The 25,432-nt window shown below is 34.8% G+C and overlaps 1 protein-coding gene, 1 non-coding gene and 1 pseudogene across 2 annotated transcripts; 1 reads left to right on the forward strand and 2 right to left on the reverse strand.

Annotated features, from left to right (window-relative positions):
• The first annotated feature begins 326 nt into the window (after positions 1-326).
• On the forward strand, positions 327-433 carry LOC131171575 (small nucleolar RNA R71). Its single transcript, XR_009142235.1, has one exon. It is a non-coding gene; the product is annotated as a small nucleolar RNA R71 (small nucleolar RNA).
• A 5,359-nt stretch (positions 434-5,792) lies between these two features.
• Positions 5,793-7,042, reverse strand: LOC131171185 (disease resistance protein RPV1-like; annotated as a pseudogene).
• Positions 7,043-22,465: 15,423 nt separating this feature from the next.
• On the reverse strand, positions 22,466-24,521 carry LOC131171186 (disease resistance protein RUN1-like). The gene is made up of 4 exons (XM_058130654.1): positions 23,829-24,521; positions 23,654-23,704; positions 23,482-23,547; positions 22,466-23,110 (listed from the first exon to the last, which is right to left on the reverse strand). The coding sequence occupies exons 1-4, from the start codon at positions 24,519-24,521 to the stop codon at positions 22,466-22,468; spliced, it is 1,455 nt and encodes a 484-aa protein (XP_057986637.1).
• Positions 24,522-25,432: the final 911 nt, after the last annotated feature.

The following is a 25,432-nucleotide window of genomic DNA, read 5'->3' on the forward strand; positions in this document are numbered from 1 at the left end:
GTGAACTTCCAGATGATGATGATGAACTAACCAACATACTTAAATCTTCCATCTTCTTAGCCAAGACATTTGTAAGTGCATCAAACTTTGCATTAATCATGTTGAATGGATCAAGGTCATACATTCCAGCAGCTTGCCTTTTTTGAGTTGGAGCTGGTCCTCTTAGACTACTCCAAAGATGAGTATTCTTTGCAATTTTCTCCAATAACTCATAAGCTTCATCTTCATGCTTCATAATAAATTCTCCTCCTCTTTGAGCATCAATAATCCCTCTAATTCCAAGAGTGACATTTGTGTAAAAATTCTGGTTTATCATCCATTTTGGAATGGCATGATGTGGGCATTGTCTCTCTAATTCCTTCCATCTCATCCATGACTCATAAAGAGTTTCATCTTCTCTTGATCTGAAAGCTGTCATTTGATTCCTCAATTCTTGAGTTTTTCTAGGTGGAAAATATTGTGCAAGAAATGCATCAGTGAGTTGCTCTCAATTTGTGATGGAGTTGTGAGGTAAAGAATCAAGCCAATCCAATGCTCTATCTTTCAAAGAGAATGGGAATAGCTTCAATCTTGCTGCATCATCAGACACTCCAGGTTGTTTTTGCATGTCACAGATCATAGCAAACTTCTTCAGATGTGTGTGTGGATTTTCAGAAGGATGTCCCCCAAATTGAGAATTTTGAATCATTTGAAGAACTCCAAAATCCATCTTGTAACTATTTGCATCAATTCTTGGTCTTGCTATGCTCTCTCTCAAGTCATCAAAACGAGGAAAAGCATGATCCATCATACTTCCCCTAGGCAAATTAGCATTTACAACCTCTTCACCTTGGGCTGCATTTTATTGTTTCGATCATTACCAACATTACCACCACCAATTCTAATTCTTTTATCAAAGCTTCTTTTCTTTTTCTGGTTTCTTTCTTGTTGGCTTTACAAAATTTCTCAATTTCAGGATTGAACAATAAGGATGTGTCACTTGTGCTTCTAGCTCTTCTCATAAAAGATTAAAAGTACCTGAAAAAGAACAAACAAATACAAAATGAAAAGATAACAGAGATAAAACTATAAACAACTAAAATAATCAAGAATTCAATCTTAAACAAACAACTCCCCGGCAACGGCGCCAAAAACTTGATGTGGCCCAACCGCAAGTGCACGGGTCGTACAAGTAATATAGAAAAGATATCGTTCCCACGAGGAGTTGTGTTAATGATTGAATTTTTGATATAAAAAGTTGACTAAATTGAACTATTTTTGAAATCAAAGCAATAAATTGATGGGTATTGGAGTATGAAATCTATATGTGCAAAATTAATAATCCATCCAATAATGTATTAATTAAACTAAAATTGCATCAATTTGAAATAAGCAAGTTGAAATATGGCAAAATTTAAAATGGCAAGCAATTAAATTTGATTAGAAATTAACAATGATAAAAAGGCGATTCCGGAGTTCGGGATTTCATATTCGAGCTATTTTGGGATTTCAAATTGGTTATCCAATCTTGTGGAACTTACGGGTTTTAAGGAGATTAATTCTTAAATCCTTTGAATACCCTTTCGAGTAAGACAAAGAGTTCCTTAATCAATCTAATTCTACTTTCGTGGAGTTAGAGTTAATTAAGACCCGTTAGGTTCTTTAATTAATCTGTGAATCCTCTTAATCCTTAGTCTATTTCTAGATCTAAGTTAATTAAGTACAATTTCTTGATTATCTATCACAAGGCCTTCTCCTTTCGGTGCCTCAACCATGGATTAAGAACATCACTTAATGGGATCCTACACTAAGCATGTCATTAAGCAGACAAGAAATAAATAAAACTCATTAAGACCACAAAATATTGATTACCCAATCAAAATCCACAAAATATCTCAAATGAATCAAAATAAAAGTACTCACTATCCATAATATTTACAAGATATTCTGATTTAATATGGAATTAAAGCTTTAATCTAAGCTAAAGAACAAGAAGTCCAACACTAGAAAGGTAGGAAAAATATAAGAAAAGAAAGAAATCTCCAAATCTGGTTGGAAATGGTGTGGAAAATGATTGTGACTCTTCAGCTGCTCCTTGCTCCTTTTTCTCTTCTTCATTTCCTTCTTGTCTCCTAAAATGGGAAATGGGGCTATTTATATCATTTTCTGACATGGAGCCCTAAAATGGTGTGTTTGAGGAGAGATTTTCTGAGGGAATCTTCTGCCAGCTCATTAATGAAATCTTTGTGGGACTGCATAAGTGGACTGCATAAGTCATGCAGTCCCTTATGCAGTTTTCGGCTGGTTTCTGGCTCACTTATGCGAAACTGCATGACCAGGCGCATAGGTTATGCACAATTCCGTGAGATTGCATAAGGAGGCATGAATCTGCATAGGCCATGCACTCTCCTTATGCACAATTCGGCAGGTATTGAAACAGTGATTCTTCTCCTTTTGCAGATCTGCATGACTTATGTGGCAAGTTATGCGCAATTTGGCCAATGCATATTTCAACTTTGAAACTTGTTTCTCACATCTTTAGCTGTAGAGATCATTCCTCAATGGCAAAATCTCTTTTTTAGTCCTTCAAAAACACCATTTTTCCAAAAAAACAAAGTAAAAATTACAAATTAATACAAAATTGACAATTATGAAAAACTAACTAAATAACTAATGAAATTAGCTAAAAGTGACTAAAAATGGATATGAAATTAAACCTAAATGATTATGCAAAATGTATGCATCATTCAGATCCAGAGAAGCATAAACAAGATTCCCTTGCCACCACAGAAGGTATCTGCACCATGACTTCTAATTAACAAGGAATCTGATCAGTAAAGAAAAAGAAAAAATAGATGAGGGAGACAGAAATAGACCTGATTGCACAGCCTTTTGGAATAACAATGAATTTTTGTTAGTGCATATGCCATGATACGCTTCTTTGCCAAATTATTCAACTGGTAACAATTAGTGAAAAGGAATTCAAAAATGTTTCCTTCCACTCCAGTTGATTTACTAATTCTGAGCAGAGAAATGCAATTTTACGCATCTAATTTTGTCGATCGCGGTGGAAGTGCAGTATTAATCTTAGTGCAGCAATCTCTTAAGCCAGGTACTCCGGCTTTTGGTGTAGTATGTTTTGAGGTATCTCTGAAAATAAGTTTCCACTTAGATCTAATGCTTCTAGTGAGAATAAAAAGCCAATAGCATTAGGCACATTCAATATGCTGCAATCATTTAGATATAGCTTACGCAAGAAACTCAAATCTCTCCACTGGAATTCTGCGATGGCCATTGACAATGGAAAAAGTCTTTCCCAAGTAGAGACACCAAGTTTTTCCCAGATAGAGACACCACTCAATTTAAGATTTTTGCAGTTTCTCAGTTGCAAGAAAGAAAGACCACACAAATTTTTCATTGGTGAGGGCACGTTTCTTATCGCTGTTCCATCTAAGTGAAGAAATCTCAATGAATCCCTGTCACACGAAATTTCTGGAAACTCTCAAATCTAGAGCAGCCTGAGAGATTAAGCCTTTGCAAATATTTCAACTTACAAAAACTACTCGGAAGAATATGAAATCTTGTGCAGTTTTGCAGGCCTAGTTCCTCAAGTTCAAAGCAATACTCTATTGATGAGGGAATTTGTTCGATCTTTGTCCCATCTAAAAGCAACTTCTTTATATTACTCAAAACCTCTGGAAACCTGGTGATTCTTGTGCAGCCAGAAAGAATAAGCTTTTCAAAAGATGCCAACTTAGAAACATCACAAGGAAGATTCTTGAGCCTTTTGCAGTTTGTAAGATCCAAGCAAGAGAGTCTAGAGAGACTACCAATTGAAGAGGGAATTTCTTCTATTGCAGTTTCACTCAAGTACAAGAATCTCACTTTCCCTGAAATATTTGGAATCCTGGTGATATCAGAGCAGCCAGAGAGATTAATAGTCACAAGGGATTTCAATATTGAAATGCTTTGTAGAAGATTTTTGATTCTTTTTCAATCCTTCAATTCCAATGTTATGAGATCACCGAGATGCCCTTGATTTGGGAAGTTCTTCTATTGCGTCCCTTTTAAGTTTAAATACACTATGTTCTTTGCAATCTCTGGACACTTCATAAGATTTGAACAATAAAAGTTAGGAGTCTTAAGCGATCTCAGATTAATAACACTAGGAAAGATCTCAAGGCTTGTGCAGATCTCATATTCAAATCACCGAGCTTCTCTAAAGACTGAATAGATGAGGGAACTTCTACCAAGTTAGTACAAGATTCAAAATTCACTCTCTCGAGAATCTTAGCCGAGAGAGGTCAGCATCAGAGATAAGTGCTCAGAATTGCAAAGGTTAATCTCTTTTAAACTCGCAAGATTCAGCAAAAACAATATAATAGGATACAACCATAGGCACATGCCCAAACTAAAATGCATTTTCAAAAGGAAATGATGGAAGAAAGGGAATCAAGAAAATCATGCAGATACCAGACTCCTGTCCATAATCTGTCTAGCACCGTAAGCTGTGTTAAGTTCAACAAGGTTCTCTGCTGAAATTGGATGGCAAAGAGCTCAGAGGGCATCCATTCCAATGGAGATACCTCAACTTATCGTAAAGGAACTCAAGGGCACGAGGAAGGTGCAGTTCTGATTATTTCTAATTGTAAAATTGTAGATTTTGAGCAATCTAAGGTTATACATCCTCAAAAAGGCTGTTGAAATCAAGTCCACTTCTCCTATTTGAGATGTGTCTAACCATATCCCTTCAACCCTTTCAGTTCCCTGAAGATCATAGATAAGTATAAATAAAGCATAGGTTACCCCAATATATTAAGCTTACTTTGATAAACACATAAATAGAAACACTTGTATGTATAAAAACATATGGAATGCATATGGCTCTCACTAGATTTTTGGTTAACACTTGACAGACATCACAAGATCTCCACAATCTACAGCGTTTTCCTAGCCCCTTAATAGATTCTTGGCGAACAATTTCATGAGCCATTTGCTGCAACAATTCATGCATTTTCAACTTGTTATGAAGGACAGTGACAAGGCATTTATCAACAAGAACGAGAATTCCAATTCTGTGAGAAACCACAACCATCTAGTATTCCCTCTACGAAGTCAATTTGCTGCCCCCTAAAAAAACATGCAACATCAAGAAATATACTTTTCTCTTCATCATCTAGCACTTCAAAACTTATTCTCAACACCTGAAAAATTCTAGGCTGAGGAATTTTTCCAAGTTTATATAGTGCACTTTCCCAATATTGTTCTGTTCTACCAAACAGAAAAGAACCAATAACTTTAATTGCCAAGGGGTTGCCATGAGCGTATTTAACAGCTCTATTTGATAGCTCCATTCTATCTTTCCTTGGATACTTCTCCTTAAAAGCATTCAAGCTGAACAAATGCAGAGCATCATCATCATTCAATCCCTCAACTTTATATACTTCATCAACTCCTTTCTTAAGAACATGCTTGTCTCTAGATGTCATAATAACTCTACTTCACAAACCAAAATTGCATCTTCCAATTACGAATTCTAATTGATCTACATCATTCACGTCATCAAGAACAAGCAAAACCTTTTTGCGTTGGAGCCTACCCTTAATGGAAATGGATCCTATGTTGGGAGTGGTAATATGTAGATGTTCTTCATCCAGTATTTCAGAAAGGAGTTTTTCTCTTAAACAAACAAGCCCACTAAATTTCTTTGATTCTTCCTTAACATTTTCAAGAAAGCAGCAAGCTTCAAATTGACTTGAGAGTGTATTGAAAATAGCTCCAGCAATAGTCGTTTTACCTATGCCACCCATTCCCTAAATTCCCACAATTCGAACTTTTGATGATCCATTCTGTAGTAAATCTATAATCTCTGTAATGCGTGAGTCAATTCCAATCAGGCCCTTTAAGTCTCTTGAGGGTGCATGATTCAATTTCTTCAAAACACATTCCACAATTTCTTTCACAAGTTTAGCCTCAGACCTAATGATGAATAAAAAGTATTGAGACAACCAAAGAGTTATGTTACACTAACATTTTCCTTCAAGCCGTGCATTTTTATAACAAAACGATCCAAATAAATAAATAAATAATCCTAATACTTAACATCTTGCAAAACAATTTATGTTCGTCTTCAATCTTCTATAGATAAAAGATTGTTAACCCTTTGTTATTATTTAGGTTACTGCATAGCTAATTATGTCAATAGACAGGACCAAAAAATAAAAAATTAAAAAAAAGAGACAATTTAATTAAAAAAAAAAGGGTTTCTAGCTTAAACATTTAGGCAGGAGAGCCAACTAGAGACCCATATATATCTTAGCAACATAAAATTAGTGCTATGGCTTAACTTAATATGCAATGAAATTTTGTTTGGTCAAACCCTAGCTTTCCATTTCCATGTTTAAGTTTTGCAATCAAATGTTAGTTCTAATTCTAAATTTTACTAGCAAAAGCTTTTTTTAAATGAGTATAAATAATATATTATCTGCTATTATAATTAATTATCAATTGCAAAGATTTTTTTTTTCACCTGTTCTCAATGTTCCCTTATGAGACCTTAAACAAAAAATAAAAGTAATATATACATACCTGATCACTCGGGAATCCCATCCAGATATACCAGCTGCTTTCAACAAGTTAGCCTTCCACCTGGGCACCTTTTCTACTTTCTCCTTAAAGTTCTTCTCAAGCTCAGTAAGTGCATCTGCAAAAGACCCAATTTGTTCTTCTACATTGGATGGATCTACATGGTAGAAAATTGGTAAAACAATCAGTCCATAAGTTTCCTTGCATTTAAGTATTTTCACCATTTCATCCAAACACCATGGAGAAGATGCATAGTTTTTTGAGAAAATGATTATAGAAATCATTGATTCTTCAATTGTTCTCAAAAGTGCCGGTGTTATTTCTTCCCCTCTGCAAGGTTATTGTCTATGAAGGTTTTGATTTTTCTACCACATAAAGCTTCATATAGATGGCTAGTAAAATTATCACGGGTGTCCTCTCCTCTGAAGCTGAGAAAGACATCATACTTCCATTTATGTGCAGTAGAAGAAGTTGCCATAATGAACAGTTACAATGGTGTTCGTAGCAAGATCACTTCAGAATAGAAATCAATAAAGGCTTCCTCTTTTCCTGGTGAAGAAAAAAAGGAATCATCATCAACGAATGTTACAAGATTGAAACAATGAACTTGTTTAGTGTAAGTGAATGAATTTCAAAAAAAAATTATGACCAATTCACACAGCATGTTTGGTATGCAAAAGTTCATTTGGAATTCCACGTTCTATTTCTTTGAGTATGCAAACTGGGGAGAGGACTCAAAGCTAAGTCTACCTGGTGAGTTATTGTTAACGCAAATGTTTTAGCCTTAGATTTACCCAATGGTTGAGCTTTAGATCAAAGGAAAATTACATACCAAACTAATTTTATTTTCTTTATGATTTTTTTATCATCACATGCATGAGTTGTTTAGAAAAATCAAATTACCTTTCTAAGCATAGAATAAAAGTTTTGACTTACAATGAAACGATGGAAACCATGACAAAAATTTCTGTTTCGATCAGCTAATAGTGAGAACCAAATAGAGAGAGTCCATCAAAAGACTCCATCATCTCAGTTGAATCGTAGATGCAGAGAGATGACGACAACAACAAGTGATAAAGACTTTTGCCTTGGTTCCTTTAGGTATTACTTCTTCCTTGATCTTTGTTTTAGGGCCTCTGTTTCCTGCTTAGGTAGTATTCTTCCTCGATCTGTGATGGGTTTCATCACAGCAGATGCCGTGGTAGTAACTTTCTATAGAGAATATGTAACACCCTAGGCAAATCTCACATCGACAAAACACGGGAGAGATGCTGGGTTTATAAGTTGGTGGTTCGTAACCCCTATTGACGCGTTTTAAATCCGTGAGGGCTTCAGCCCAGAGCGGACAATATCACTACTGGGCCGGGCCATTACATTTGTGGTATCAGAGCTGGACTCCCTCTAGTACGGTGTGTGGTGCGAGGACGCACCAGGCGGAAGCTGGTGGGCTTGTCACGACCCAGGGATGGGGTTGGGACGTGCTTGTTCAACCAGCTACGCACTGGGGTGGAAACTTCGTGTCCCACATCGGAAACGGGAAGAAAAGATTTGGGCCATATATGTGGAAGCCTTCCTCACTTGGTCAGCGCGCTTTTGGGAATGAAACCTCCCAAGGGACAAATTCGTGAGGCCCATGGGCCAAAACGGACAATACTAACTGGAGAAGGATCGGGCTGTTACAGAAAATCTTTTTAATCAAGAATTGGAATTAAAAGAGAACATAATATTCATAGCAAATGGGGTTTGACATAAACCATGACCCCAGCTCGAATTAAGATTTTATAACAGAGAGATTGTAGTACATGGTAACATATGATTATAGGTTCATTTAAGGTAAATCTTATTACTAATTGGGTGGCTATGGCATGCTATGCTAGGTGTTAACCATAGTCTATGAGCTGCATAAAATAATTTAGAGAAATCGTTTATGGTAAGAAAGAGTTCTGATGATATTAAGAGTTGATATCATGTCTCATTGCCAATTAGTGATGAGCCTAGTAAGTCACACACATACATAAGTAATCACCAAATTAAATATGATTTAATTAATTAATTAACGAGCTTAATTGATTAATTAAATAGGTTTAGTTTGTAATTAGATTGCAAAGTCCCTAGCATGGCTTGAAACCAAATCTAGGTTATTGGATGTATAGTATAAGTTAAATTTATATTTAAAGTATTTAAATATAAATTTAATTAATGAGAAATTAATTAATAGAGATTAATTAATTAATTTATATTTGATATAAATTGATTAGAAGAAGAGAAATAATTATTTTGGGTTGAGAACTCAAAATTAAGACACAGGGTATTTTGATCAGAAGGTGATCATGTAAGATGATCAAAGTCAAGATTAAATATAGATTTGACACTTGGCACAATATGATTGGGTCAATTAAACCTAGAGCCAATCAGAAAGTGACATGTGGCAAAGGTTTTAAGTGGTGACCTAGCTATATAATGTGTTGTTATGAAAAGAAAAAATTATAAGCTACCATTCTCTCTTTGTGCTGCCACCCTTAGCTACCCTCTCCCCTCTTCTTCTTCATCTCTCATCAATTCAAAGAGATTAGCAAATAATCTCTTGAATTAAAAATACTAGAAATTATTTCTAGTGTCCTATTTACATCTCTAATTTCTCAAAAGGCAAACTTGATTTTCTAATTTATAAAAAAAGCTTTAGAAGCTGTTCAAGGGCTGCCATAGGTGATCTTGGTGTGGACAAGCTAGAGGGACAACATCTGGTGTCCTAAGACGCATCCCAAAGGTACCAAACACACTGCAGTGCATCAAAATGTTAGTGCACTTATTCTTGATCTAATCTATGGTTCTAATGAATTAATTTGTTAATTCTAAAATCTTAAATGGCAAATGTAGATCCAAAAATATATTAAAAGAGTTTTAATATGCTGTTTATCATTGAAATCAAATAGATAAAAATAAATCTTGCATGATGCATGTGACCCTAGATGAAAAATTTTGAATTTCAATGATCTAAACTTGTGTCTTTTATGCTTCCGCTCCTTCAAGATTCTTCCCCAAACTTTTAGTGTGTTGCATTTTAAAAAGTGGACTGAGTTTAGATAAGAACTCTCCCTGAACTCTTAAGGTGTTTATTAGAATGGCATTTGTAGGAACTTCGAAACTAAGGATTCAGATAAAAGTTCTCTCTTGATCCCTCTTTTGGGAATGGAGTATCGAATATGTAGGAAACCCGTGCAAAGCTTTTCCTAGCCTACATGACCTTATAACTAGGAGGAGGACGAAAGACCGAACTCCTTTCCGATCTTCTGCGTGATCGCTTTATCTGAACTCTTTGGTCCGATCTCTTTTAGTTGCTCGCTCGGGATCCGAGCTTATTTTGATTCTCAATCTATTGTATCATCCCCTAGGCTCGTTCCGTGGGCCGACCTCATGACTTATTTGTTCAACATAATTTTGTTCCCCATCCTATTCAACCCTGTTGCTATACCCTTTTTATTCAATCCCAAAAACTCTTGTTAAGATATTCTTACCTATACTTTTTAGAATATTTATGAGCCGCTGGGGACTCGAACATCTACTCTTGAAGGGAATGAAAACTAAATGACTATAAATGAAATTTACGAATGAAATAAAAGAAGACACTGGAAATAACTATTGAGCTAGGTAATCTATCTTGAGGTGTAGTGCGATTGGATAATAAAGAAATTTTAAAAGAAAACTGGAAAAAATAAAACAAAGATATTCGACAAAATAACGGTTTAGACGCTTACCTGTAGGAAGTTTAGGAGACAAATGAGTTATCTCCCATATCCACAAGTCCTGCAGAGATGAAAGTTGATGGCAGAAGGACTCGAACTTGCCCGACGTAATGGGAATAGGTCAAAACGAAGTTGAGTTTGGAGAGTAATGTACTGATACTAGGGGGTGAGAATGAAACTGAACGAAAATGGCTTCGCAAAGTAATGAACAGGCGCTGAAAATGAAAATCTCAGGGTTCAGAACTCCTTTTGATGAAAATACTTAAGAAAACTAGTTTCTAAAGTTTCTCAATACTACGAAAGCTCAGAATGGCAAGTAGCAAGACTGAATCAAATTTCAGAGTCTTTTCCACTATAATCACCACCACCTTTTTTGTCCGTCCCTTCTACAGTATTGCATGCAGGTATTTATAGGGAACGGGTGCCCATAATTAAGGGTTAGGATCTTGCCAGGGGGAAATGGAGGGCTTAGATTAAAAAGGACATAATCTGATGTTTGAGGATTAAAGAGAATAAAAAATGGAGGGTCAGGACCTCGTTCAGAATATTCATCCTTTTTCTTCTTAATCCAACAGCTCAGGATCTTGCCTTACAAAATGGATCCAAAGGCTGGGAATAAAAAGCGTCGAACCTGTCGTCTGCTTTTTGATCCGAGGGCTTCGGATCCATCCTTACGATTATGATCAACGGTGGAGATCGAGATGTACAAGACTGCCCTAATTGTTTTGGCGTCTGGCGGCTAGGTGGGTGTTTCTGCAGATGAGGCATGTGGTGAGGATCTGATCATGCCTGCAATGCTTTAACTAACTCAGATCTGACGATGAATAGAGTTGATCGAAAGTTATTTAATCTCTCTATGCTTTTTGATCTCTATTTTCTTTTGATCTCCCTATTATGACCCTCTCCTTTTCCGATCTCTATCTTGTATCGGGTCCCCTCTCGTTTCCCGATCTCTCCCATTCTAGATCTTTCCTTTTTATCTAACTTGCCTTGGTCAGAGCAATTAATTCTTCAGTTACCGATGCATCCGCTTTGGTTTCTGTATGCAATAAATGCCAAGGCCCTATATATATGCACCAACGGGAAATCCCTTTCGCACTTCACTTTTCCTTTTTCAGTTTGTTTTCAATGCTCTATTTCTCCAATTCTAGCTTCTCCGGTGATAATTCTGATTATGGTGGCCGTTTTGATCTTTTTTCGACTGTTTTCTTTGCCCTTCGCCTGAAAATTTATGACCCCGGCAATCGGAGAGCCATGAGGACATCATCTAATGACAGTGAGGGAACCAGACTAATTTACTAATCAAGATCGAAACTGACGGCCATGCCGATCTTGAGTCGATCCATCGGTATAATCCGTAGACCGATCTCTGACAAGAGGACTGCTAATTTCAATCTTAATGTTGGTGACCGCCTCTTGAAGTTCATTTGGCCTCCAACCATATCGGGCATCTCTACTGCAGCTCGGTTCTGGTCGATGACATCGGCGATAACTCCGCTCAATATCATGAGAGTCATAGTCACCCTATCTGAGCTACACATCTATCTAATACTTGTGGCTGGCTTTCTGATCAAACACATCTTTTGATTCAGCCATAAGACTAAGCTTTGACATAGGCCAGCATCTGGAGTAGTCTTAAACTAGGTAGGATGTAGTGCTGATTTTGAGAGATCGCCCAAATGATGTAGTCCAATCTTTAGAAATCGCACCAATGATGTAATCCGGTCTTTTGAGATTGCCCAAATGATGTAATCCGATCTTTTGGAAATGAAGTGAAATTTTTGTTTAAATGTTTTTGTTTTATTATTGCATTAGTTATTTTCGAATCTCTGATATGTGCTTTCGATCTGATCTCTAAACGAATTGCTATTAGCCGATCCGTGGTTTTGGAAGTTTGTTCAATCCGATAACCTTAGCTAATCGATCTCATTTATTCAATTTTTTATTATATTTCTGGAACCTTCTTGTGACGTGTCAAGGAAGCGGTCGGTTCCACTAACCAATACTTCGCTTGGGACTTCGTGAGCATTTAATGCTCAGACGGGTATAAATAGGGGAAGGGTGAGACATTTGCTTCCTTATGTCATTTCAGAGCTTCCCCTAGCAATTTCAGCACTTCTTCTCATTTTCTAGAGTTTTCAGGCACCGATTACACTCCGCTAAGGATTTTGATTTTTCCTCAGTTAATTTTCCTTTTGTTTTTCTAAAAAATGAGCGGCACCAATGGTCAGAGAGCTACTAGTCCTCCCTCCATTCATATCTAGAGGACGTCAGATGAAGTTGAGGTGGTCGGACCGATTGGACGACCTGAACCTTCTACAACCTCTGTCCCAGCCCACGGTCGGGTGACCCAATCTAAACAGGCTTCTACTTCAGGGAAAGAAAATCTTCTCGTGGAGCCATCGGTCCTTCAGGAAACCGACCTGTAGTCCATTAGTCAAGAGTACAACCTTCAGACCGATTTTTTCGAGCTTATCAGATGCCATTGCGATCTCCGAGCTGATCACTTCTTTGATGAAGGTGATTTCATCATAGTATACGAAGAGTAGCTGAAGGCCGGACTTCGGTTTCCTTTGGACGACTTCTTTAAGGCCATTCTGAAGCTCCATCATGTAGCATAGCCCAAGTACACCCAAACTCATGGCAGATCCTAGTGGCTTTTAGAGGCTTATGCCGAGCCAAAAAGCTCGAGCCTACAGCAAAGGTTTTTGTTGAGGTACATTTGCTCACTCGTCGAAAGGACGACAAGTACTAGTTCTTCCAAGCCAAGCCGTACTGTGGGCTTTTTACTGATCTCCCCTCTTCACTGAAGAATTGGAAAAATTGATTTTTTGTATTGAGGAGCAAGATTCCGAATGGCTTTGAGGGTTTCCCACGGAGTTGGCAGTACTTGGTCGCTTCAATTCCAAAGAAGATCACTTTAAATGAGGACAAAGACACCGTGGTGAAAGAGTTAAAGACTCAGTCGTCCACCCATAAATTCTCGTGTTTAAATGCGGTTATGGCCAAACTAAAGTGGTGGATGATGTGCTTGATCACCGATGAAGACTACGAGCTTCAGCTCTCTTACCTCGGTCCTGGTACAATCCATATCTCTGGCCTCTAAATCTTAGCGAACTCACTGACTTCTTCTCTGTGCAGTTATGGCGGGTGGCGACACTTCTAAAGAGAGCCGTAAGCGAAAAAGGGAGGTCTCTCGAAAGGTGCGGGCGATGAAGGAGGCCACTGTTACTGATGCTCAGACTCCTCAGCGAGAATTGGTAGAAATACCGAGCTCCCCTCCTCGCCCTCAAGAGTAGCCAGTCCCTGAAGTAGAGCTCGCCATTTCTCCATCTCAGCAGATTGAATGTCCGCCTCCTCCACCTCCTCTGATCTCTTCCAATGTGGAAGGGGAGTCTTTTGGTCCTACTGTTAGGACACTTTCTCGGGGAGCTCAACTCCTCATCCAATCACTAGAAAGGAACCACTCCACTCGAGGGAATCCTAGCCTAGCTAATGTCATGGGTGCCTCCATTTGCTTCCAAGAAGATTGGAACAAGTTGGCAGAGGAGAGCATCGACGATATTTTAACTCAGACAATGAGTTTGGGCTTGGAGGCCATCACAAATCAACATGTAATCAGAGAGAAAGCCCACGCCTTAAGGAGGGAGATTCTTAAGGCGGTCCAGGATGCCTCAGCTGCACAGGCTCAACTCTTCTCTGCCAATGATTACATCGCTAGACTGGAAGATCGGATGAAGCATTGCGAAGAGAAGATAGCCGAAGTGGAGCAGGAACTTAAAGTCACCTGAGCTGGTTAATCTGCCAATCTCGCTCGTTTTGCTGAGGAGCTTCGGGAAAGGAGGAGGAGCTCCAGGCTAAGGAGGAGGAGCTTCAGGCAAAGGAAGAGGAAAACATGACAAAAGAGGCTGGGGCATATGTGAATGCCCATAATGACCTCCTGGCTGAGCTAAGGAAGCATTATCCTAAGGAGGACTTCTCCTAGATGAATCAACTCATTCCAGAGGCCGAAGAGGAGAGCGACGAGGAGCCTGAGAGAGAGGAAGAGGATCAGAGAGCTGATAATGTACCTGGGGAGCAGGCTGGGGGAGATCATCCTGCTAAATGACTTGTATATATTTTATTTTGAAATAAATTGGAATCCCTTTTTGTTCAATTTCTTGATGAGATTGGAAAGCGTTCAAATTGTCTGAGCACTTAATTGATTGAACGTAGTTGAACATTAAACTTGAAAGCGATTATTAATCAGAGTATAAGGGATCGGAAAAACATTACACGCGAACATGAGATCAGACTAAGTCATGACCAAATACCGGGTGAAACTTTAGAACATTAGAATTGCAAAGATTTGACATTGACTTGAACTTTTAAGATCGAAATCATTATTAGACCAAATAGAAATCTTAACTTCATTTTAAGGAATATCTGAGGCATTCAAGCGAGAAGCTCGATCATAACATTTGGTCAAACGAAGTTCTATGATGTTTGCACACAGAGAGATTGGAAAACATAGGTAGGCAAGATTGGATAGTTTGGAGATCCAATATTGTCTCGAACTCATTTGACAGAGACCAAGAGATCGGAAAGCCATCTAACTTAAGCGTGAGATCGGTTGAGTCTGGAAAAGCCATTTGTGATGGAGTTTCGATTCTAAAAGACCCTTGCCTTCGGAGGTCGGCCAAAATATGGTGTCTACAATGCTTTATTATCTTTTTAAGAAAACTAGTTGTAGGTGGGTTTCCAAGCCCTCTACAATTCCAATGTATGGCACTCATGGCGACCGGCAGGATTCAAAGTAGTCTTCGCCGATAACATATCATAGTCTTGAAATATAAATAAATGAATAATATTTAGATAAATATATAAATAAAATTAATTTAAAAACTATAAAATCATTATAAAATTATGAAAATTCAATCAATACATATACATTTACCTGTTAAAATTCATTCATATTTATATATTCATTCATTATCAAATTTATTTTATATAAAATAACTAATTTATCATATAATATATCGGGATACGACAATTCCACCTTATTATAAATATCACTTTAAGAAAAATATTTATTATAAAGTTACCTTTTCATTAACATAGTAAATTAAAAAATACATATAAACATTACTTTTTTTTAATTATAATAAATCTTAATTTGATTTCGTTCCATATAACACAAAAGATACAATTGATTGTAATAATTTATAATAGTTGATTTTATTTAAAAATTTTTATGGTAAAATTTATTTTTTATTTATTAAGTAATTTTTACTAATAAATATATTTTATACTAGTATCATTATTATAATAAATTCGATTATATATTATATTTAAATTAAAAATATTGTAATTTATCTATATCTATATCTTTTTATATCTACATATTAAAATAAAGTAAAGAGAAAGTGATTCTTTATTTGTTTAGTATTTCTATTTATTTTTTCTTAGAAAGTTGAATTTTTCTTTATTTTATATATTTTGATTGAATTAATAAATATATTTTTAAATATAAAAATTAATATTTTATATAATTATTAATTATGACATTGAAAATATAACTATATTAATTATATTCATCGTATATCTCTCCATTTTTCTACATTTTATAAATATTTTATTTTATGTTGTTTCATATTTTAATTTTCATTTAAAATTTATTATTGTTATTATTATTAATTTTTTTAGAAAATTTTGAGTTTTTTTTTCTCTATTGTCATCTATATTGATTGGACAATTAATGTATTTTTTAAATTTAAAAATTAATAATTTTATATAATTATTAATTATGACACCAAAAATATAACTATATTAATTATATTCATTGTATATCTCTTTATCTTTTTTATATTTTCATTAATATTTATTTTGTAGTTTTTAATATTTTAATTTTAATTTTAAAGTTTTATTCTATTTTATGTTTTACTAAACGATACCACGTGCCAACAAATTCGAGTCAAATAGTCAAAATTCTATACAAATATGTAATGTGGCAGCCAGAAAAGATCAAATGCTAGTCAAAAGACCAAGCGAGTGGAATAAAGCACAATCGAGCTGAAACAAGATCAAACAGAAGTACTTTTGCTTGCCCTACAAGGTGAGTGGAAGATACACCAAGCAATAATCACACTAGTAATGAAGCAAGAACGGATTTTACGGAGACAATCTCGGTATATCAGTCAAGATAATATCCATGAACGAAGCAACAGTTATTTTCCTAATAAGCTTATAAATGCCAACTAAGTAACGAGAAAGAAGGTACGTATATTCTCATTTTCAAAATCTCATTACAATTCTTGTTCTCGTTTTACATCCAGTTCTCTGAGTGGCTTGATAGAAGACAACCATCTCACTTTTTTCTTTTTTATTGCAGGTCTATGTGGCATTAAGACTAGTATTCAGGAACTCAAGGTGGCAACAGTAGCGCTGTCTATGGGAAACTCAGATCACTAACTGAGAACCTACATTTGAAATCATTTCTCTTCCTTTTAACGTTTTCTATGCTACTAGTGCATTTTGATTAGTCCTAATTATTTTTCATTGTTTGTGGTTTTTGTCATCTTAATGGCTACAGATTTAAGGACTCCTAGCAAAAGCATCATCTCCATCGCTCCCACATTAGGAAGAGACCCACCTGTGACAATAATGACTCAAAATCTGACTACACCCACGATTCCATCTGATGCCCCGATTTCACCACATAACACTATCATCCTAGATCAGCAAAACCTGTTTCAAGGCACGACACCAAAGCACATGTACCAACGCATCCAGAAGATGGAGATTCAAATCGCTTTCCTCAAAGAATTGATCTCGGGGACCAGTGCTCCATTAGGGACACCTATCCCAAGAACAGGAAAAGTCATAAGAACACCTTCCATGGGGGTAGATCCAGCTAGAACTAAAGAAACCAAACAGAAGATCACTTAGTGGACAAACAATTTAGGAAGACAAAATAAGCAGATCACGGTGAGCAAACAAGAAGAACAATATGATGAATCACTAGGACCAAAGGTGAATTGGGGATTGGTAAAAGCAGTATAAAGGTATCAGAAATAGATGGAGGAGAAAAACTTTGGGTTGGGAGATGAGTCTCCTTTTTCGGGTCAATCTTGGCTGAATAATTTCCACCAAAATTCAAATTGCCTATGCTAGATAAATGCAATGGAACAACGGACCTGAGGAGCTATGTGGCGAACTTCCGAACAAACACGTTAGCATATTTCTGCTATACGTCAGCACCTTTCTATTCCACGTCAATATCTCTTAACGGAGAGAATACAGAAAGTCATCTTTTACTAACGGTGTGAATTTCAGGATATCATTTTGTCACAAAATGAATAACCAATTTTAAAATAAAAATGAATAAACCACAAAGTTTTTTCTTTTTAGTAATTTTCCCTAATCTTTAATACCAAGCAATTAGAACTAATGATTATCTTTAAGACTAAAAGTACAAATTATTATTATTATTATTATTATTATTATTATTATTATTATTATTATTATTATAAAACAAGTGTATATAAAGTAATCAATAAAAAATATCCTAAAAACAGTTACATATTTAGTCAATCAATCGTTTTTATTTCCTATCACTTATTTATTTTTTTTTTTTCTAAAATTCGAGTAAACAAGATGATAAATGTACCTCAACCTCTCAATGAACTTTATGATTAGGATTAGCTCATCCAGCAGGTGTTTGATATGGATTTGGTTTCATTTCAGAGCTTCGCTTGCCAAAACAACCCATCACTAGATATTAAAGTTGAGATCTCCGCACACTCTTTAAATTGTTTCTCTTACAAGTTTTTGTTAGAAGCATAATATATATATATATATATATATATATATATATATATAAATATATAAATAGGCACTTAAGGGTCACAGTCAAATTTATGAAGGTCACAGCTTTTGCCTATTGGTGATTGCAAGAATATATCAACTTGTGATTAGCTCATCCAGCAGGTGTTTGATATGGAACTGGTTTCTTTTCAGAGCTTCGCTTGCCAAAACAACCCATGACTAGATATTAAAGTTGTGATCTCCGCACACTCTTTAATTTGTTTCTCTTACAAGTTTTTGTTAGAAGCATATGCCACCCTAGTTATCGATTCTTATATCTACATACTAGTAAAGGAATTGTTGTTGTTATTGTTATTATTATTTACGAGTAAAGGAAAAATATCTTAATTTTTAAATTTGTAATTGCAAAAATTCGTTATAATTAGATACTTTAATGAGATTGAAGAGGTCAATCATTCATCAATCTGAAATCTCAGACCCAATCAATCCAAAACACAAATTCAACGCAAAGAAAATACAAATCCATGTGTTATTTTTCTTTGCTCTTAAATAATAATAATAATTTACATTATAATAATGATAATAAGAAACCAGTATATACACTAAGCAAATCTCATAAAAACAGAACATACAACATTAAATATTTCTTACAAACAATCCTCTTTATTTTTAATCACTTATTTTCTGAAATTCGAGTAAACAGATGACATATGGTATCCTCAATCTCTCAAAGAGCTGAAATGGAATTAACATACATTTATATATATATAACGAAGAAATTGAATTGTTGCATGACATCACTCAACAACATCCTCCACCTCCGCTGCAAGCGCTAGCACTGCTAGAAGCAGCAGCACTGGCAGCGGCTGCAGATGCTATAACTGCTGCACTGCCGTGGTTACCTTTGCTGCCAATTTTGCTTTTTTTATCTTCGCTACCATAAGTTTTATGGGTAGGATTTGCTGCTCCGGCAGGTGTTTGATAAGTGTTTTGTTTCTTTTCAGATCTTCGCTTGCCAAACCAACCCATCGCTAAATGTTAAAGTTGTGATCTCCTTACACTCTTTTGTTTCTCTTATAAATTTGCCTCAGAAGCATATGTCCCTTTGGTTATCGATTCGTATATATATAGGCACTTAAGGGGTTGCAGTCAAATTCATGAAAATGCATGGGAAGGTCACAGGTTTTGCCTATTGATTGTGGGAATATAACAATTTCTAATGAGGAATTTTCTGAGCTGTGAGTAAAAAACAAGCAAAGTTTCCACGGCTTGGAAACGCGTAGAGGACTTTTAACCATCGCTTGTAAATGTCATATTTAATACTTTTCCATGAGAAAACTTAGTCATTAAACATTTAATTCTGAATTTTTCAGAAAGAGAAATTGATAGTTGATCAATCATTGGGATTCATATTTATTATTATTGTTATTATTAAAAGCAAAGGAAAAAGACGAATTAAACTTAATTTTTTTTATTCAAATTAGGAAACTCGTGTGAGTAAGGGGAAGTGAGAGAATAGTGGGAATGGAAAAAGTTTTAGTGCCCCATTATCAAAGTTTGTTTCAAAATAAATTGACCACGTTCCCTCTCTTCACATCCATAGTATTTAATTAATTAATTAGGTTTGAATAATGTTTTTCATATGTGTTTTATTTTTGCTTGAACTAATTTATTTTATTTTGTTAAGTTATTATATGTTATTTAGTGTTACTTATAATTAATATTTTTCATGTTGTTAAAAATATTATATTTATTTTTTATGTGAGAATTTAGATAAATTAATAAGTTTTTCATAATTAACCCATATTAAAAAATCATATTACAAAAATATCATAAAATAAGTCATAAATTTATGATAGATAAAATTATTATAAAAGATGCCTATAAAAAATAATTATTAATTTGCTACCGCCACCATCACTTTGATTGTGCCATGTTCATCCTTTACTTGTAGCTGCCCGCTAGTTTTCAAAAGCAATCTGCCGGCGGGCCATAGAAATTAGAACAAATTTAGATTTTCAAGAGATAAGGACCAGTTTATCGGTTCTACATCCACGTCACGATTCTAGCCCCACAGGATAATTATCTGGTAAATACTTGTTGAATAACGTTATAATAATAATAATAATAATAATAACAACAAGTAGTTTAATCACCTAAAATTAATTTTTTAGGTGAATTTTATTTGTAAGATCGTAGTTACTAATTAAATTATTTTAAATAAAATAGTTTTTATTTTTCAAAAAGAGAAATAATTTTTCACTTTTTAAATTTTAAAAAACTTATTAAAATATCATCACATTTATATATATATATATTAATTTAATGATGCATAAAAGGGATAAAAATAATAATAAAAAAAATATGTTCGACTGGACGGCCCTCTAAAACCAAAAGAAAAAATAAATTAGAGGTGGATATGATTCAAGACATGATTGCTAACAAGAGTGATGGCCGCGGCCGAAAATAAATCTGATAGATGGGTAGCTGATATGCCACCCATCAGCTGCAGTTTGTATCAGCTCTATTTTTAGAGTTATTTCTCATCAGCTGATAGCTGATTTGATTTTATTTTTTATTTTGACCATATTATCCTCTTTTATTTAACTTAAAAATTAATATTATTAATACTTTTATATTTTTCATTTATAATTTTAACATTTTAATTAACGCATTTTAATTTAGTTAAAAAACTTTTTATTAATAATATAAAATATTTATTTATATCTAAAAACTTAAAATTAAGTATAAATTTTTTCTTTATCATCAATAATAATTATTTTATTATTTTATCGATATTTTTAAAGTTATTAATTATTTTTTAAAAAAAATTAATTATTTTCTTATTTCAATAATAAAATAAATGATATAATATAATAGATTAATAATTTTATATTTATTTTAATAATATAATAAATGATATAATATATTAATTTAATAATTGTATATTTACTTTAATAATAAAATAAATAATATAACATAATAAATTTATAATTTTATATTTATTTCAATAATAAAATAAATTATATAATATATATCCTTATTAGTCATTTTACATATCAACGGTAACAGCTAAATATAATTTTACTAAACATTTAACATAAATGAGCTATCATCAGCTATCAGCTATCACTAATAACTACAGCTAACAGTTATCAGCTGTATTCAATAGTTAGACCAAAACAGGCCCTTAGAAACTCTACTATGGGTGACAGTTATGGCTAGACTTCTACAGAAGCTTTCTTCTTGGGCATATAGCAGACAGACCCAACAATTCCAAACATCAGAGCAGAGAAAAGGAAGTCCATTCATATCTTCAAGGTAGAATTCAATTAAAACCTTAATTGTATTTACCAAACCCATCACCTTTTAACATCCAAACACGGATCATACCCAATGAACATATGATGCTTCCTCAAATTTCTTGAACCATACCAACAGCTGAAATAACAATATAGATCATTGCTGTCTCCAGATTCATTTTTGAAATGGTATCTACATTTCACTTGGAAACCAGAGTCGTCTATATGGAGTTTGTTGAATGCTATAACAGAACAGAGAATGAAACCCAGGAACTCTCTATTAGCCCAATGTGAAGGCACCTGGATTGTTGTGGAAAATCCTACATTTTGATGGCTAAACCACTTTGAAATTTCAGATCCAGAGAAGCATAAACAAGATTCCCTTTTGGAATTAACAAGGAATATGATCAGTAAAGAAAAAGAAAAAATAGATGAGGGAGACAGAAATAGACCTGATTGGACAGCCTTTTGGAATAACAATGAATTTTTTTTAGTGCATATGCCATGATACGCTTCTTTGCCAAATTATTCAACTGGTAACAATTAGTGAAAAGGAATTCAAAAATGTTTCCTTCCACTCCAGTTGATTTACTAGTTACAGAACGCAGAGAAATGCAATTTTCTGCATCTAATTTTGTCAGCCGCGGTGGAAGTGCAGGTATTAATCTTAGCTGCAGGCAATCTCTTAAGCCGAGGTACTCCAGGTTTTCGAGCTGAAGGATGTTTTGAGGTATCTCTGAAAATAAGTTTCCACTTAGATCTAATGCTTCTAGTGAGAATAAGAAGCCAATAGCATTAGGCACATTCAATATGCTGCAATCATTTAGATATAGCTTACGCAGAACCTCAAATCTATCCACTGGAATTCTGCGATGGCCATTGACAATGGAAAAAGTCTTTCCCAAGTAGAGACACCAAGTTTTTCCCAGATAGAGACACCACTCAATTTAAGTTTTTTGCAGTTTCTCAGTTGCAAGATAGAAAGACCACTCAAATTTTTCATTGGTGAGGGCACCTTTCTTATCGCTGTTCCATCTAAGTGAAGAAATCTCAATGAATCCCTGTCACACGAAATTTCTGGAAACTCTCAAATCTGGAGCAGCCTGAGAGATTAAGCCTTCGCAAATATTTCAACTTACAAAAACTACTCGGAAGAATATGAAATCTTGTGCAGTTTTGCAGGCCTAGTTCCTCAAGTTCAAAGCAATACTCTATTGATGAGGGAATTTCTTCGATCTTTGTCCCATCTAAAAGCAACTTCTTTATATTACTCGAAACCACTGGAAACCTAGTGATTCTTGTGCAGCCAGAAAGAATAAGCTTTTCAAAAGATGCCAACTTAGAAACATCACAAGGAAGATTCTTGAGCCTTTTGCAGTTTGTAAGATCCAAGCAAGAGAGTCTAGAGAGACTACCAATTGAAGAGGGAATTTCTTCTATTGTAGTTTCACTCAAGTACAAGAATCTCACTTTCCCTGAAATATTTGGAATCCTGGTGATATCAGAGCAGCCAGAGAGATTAATAGTCACAAGGGATTTCAATAAACAAATGCTTTCTAGAAGATTGCTGATTCTTTTGCAATCCTTCAAATCCAATGTTATGAGATCACTGAGATGGCCAGTTGATTTGGGAAGTTCTTCTATTGCAGTCCCTTTTAAGTTTAAATACACTATGTTCTTTGCAATCTCTGGACACTTCATAAGATTTGAACAGTCAGAAAAGTTAAGAGTCTTAAGCGATCTCAGATTAATAACACTAGGAAAGGTCTCAAGGCTTGTGCAGTATCTCATATTCAAATCACCGAGCTTCTCTAAAGACTGAATAGATGAGGGAACTTCTACCAAGTTAGTACAGTATTCAAAATTCACTCTCGAGAATCTTAGCCAGAGAGAGGTCAGGCACTGTAGATAAGTGCTCAGAATTTCTAAGGTTAATCTCTTTCAAACTCGCAAGATTCAGCAAAAACAATATAATAGGATACAACAATAGGCACATGCCCAAACTAAAATGCATTTTCAAAAGGCAATGACGGAAGAAAGGGAATCAAGAAAATAATGCAGCATACCTGTACTCCTGTCCATAACTGTCTAGCATTGCTGTAAGCCAGGTTAAGTTCAACAAGGTTCTCTGCCTGGAAATTGGATGGCAAAGAGCTCAGAGTTTCTAATTGTAAAATTGTAGATTTTGAGCAATCTAAGGTTATACATCCTCAAAAAGGCTGTTGAAATCAAGTCCACTTCTCCTATTTGAGATGTGTCTAACCATATCCCTTCAACCCTTTCAGTTCCCTGAAGATCACAGATAAGTATAAATAAAGCACAGGTTACCCCAACATATTAAGCTTACTTTGATAAACACATAAATAGAAACACATGTAAGTATAAAAACATATAGAATGCATATGGCTCTCACCAGATTTTTGGTTAACGCTTGACAGACATCACAAGATCTCCACAATCTACTGCGTTTTCCCAGCCCATTAATAGATTCTTGGCAAACAATTTCATGAGCCATTTGCTGCAACAAGTCATGCATTTTCAACTTGTTATGTAGGACAGTGACAAGGCATTTATCAACAAGAACAGTAATTCCAATTCCTGCTGAGAAACCACAACCATCTAGTATTCTCTCTACGAAGTCAATTTGCTGCCCCCTAAAAAAACATGCAATATCAAGAAATATACTTTTCTCTTCATCATCTAGCACTTCAAAACTTATTCTCAACACATGAAAAATTCTAGGCTGAGGAATTTTTCCAAGTTTATCCAGTGCACTTTCCCAATATTGTTCTGTTCTGCCAAACAGAAAAGAACCAATAACTTTAATTGCCAAGGGGTTGCCATGAGCGTATTTAACAGCTTTATTTGATAGCTCCATTCTATCTTTCCTTGGATACTTCTCCTTAAAAGCATTCAAACTGAACAAATGCAGAGCATCATCATCATTCAATCCCTCAACTTTATATACTTCATCAACTCCTTTCATAAGAACATGCCTGTCTCTAGATGTCACAATAACTCTACTTCCCAAACCAAAATTGCATCTTCCAATTACGAATTCTAATTGATCTACATCATTCAACAATTCGAACTTTTGATGATCCATTCTGTAGTAAATCTATAATCTCTGTAATGCGTGAGTCAATTCCAATCAGGCCCTTTAAGTCTCATGAGCGTGCATGATTCAATTTCTTCAAAACATGCTCCACAATTTCTTTCACAAGTTTAGCCTCAGACCTAATGATGAATAAAAAGTATTGAGACAACCAAAGAGTTATGTTACACCAACATTTTCCTTCAAGCCGTGCATTTTTATAACAAAACGATCCAAATAAATAAAAAAAATCCTAATACTTGCAACATCTTGCAAAACAATTTATGTTCGTTTTCAATCTTCTATAGACAAAAGATTGCTAACCCTTTGTTATTGTTTAGGTTACTGCATAGCTAATTATGTCAACAGACAGGTCCAAAAAATAAAAAATAAAAAAAGAGACAATTTAATTAAAAAAAAAAAAGGGTTTCCAGCTTAAACATTTAGGCAAGAGAGCCAACTACGGACCCATATATATCTGAGCAACATAAAATTAGTGCTATGGCTTAACTTAATATGCAATGAAATTTTGTTTGTTCAAACCCTAGCTTTCCATTTCCATGTTTAAGTTCTGCAATCAATTGTTAGTTCTAATTCTAAATTTTACTAGCAAAAGCTTTTTTTAAATGAGTATAAATAATATATTATCTGCTATTGTAATTAATTATCAATTGCAAAGAATTTTTTTTTTTTCACCTGTTCTCAATGTTCCCTTATGAGACCTTAAACAAAAAATAAAAGTAATATATACATACCTGATCACTCGGGAATCCCATCCAGATATACCAGCTGCTTTCAACAAGTTAGCCTTCCACCTGGGCACCTTTTCTACTTTCTCCTTAAAGTTCTTCTCAAGCTCAGTAATTGCATCTGCAAAACACCCACTTTGTTCTTCTACATTGGATGGATCTACATGGTAGAAA

Source organism: Hevea brasiliensis, chromosome 12, assembly GCF_030052815.1.
Source record: "Hevea brasiliensis isolate MT/VB/25A 57/8 chromosome 12, ASM3005281v1, whole genome shotgun sequence".
In the NCBI taxonomy this organism is placed as follows: Eukaryota; Viridiplantae; Streptophyta; class Magnoliopsida; order Malpighiales; family Euphorbiaceae; genus Hevea; species Hevea brasiliensis.

Bases quoted from the DNA above. Each gene is read 5' to 3' on its own strand.
- LOC131171186 (XM_058130654.1), bottom strand. From the start codon at position 24,521: ATGGATCATCAAAAGTTCGAATTGTTGAATGATGTAGATCAATTAGAA. The intron at 23,548-23,653 runs GTGGACTTGATT...TCCAATTTCCAG, and splicing joins ACACATCTCAAATAGGAGAA to GCAGAGAACCTTGTTGAACT. The intron at 23,111-23,481 runs GTATGCTGCATT...AATCTTATGAAG, and splicing joins AGTTATGGACAGGAGTACAG to TGTCCAGAGATTGCAAAGAA.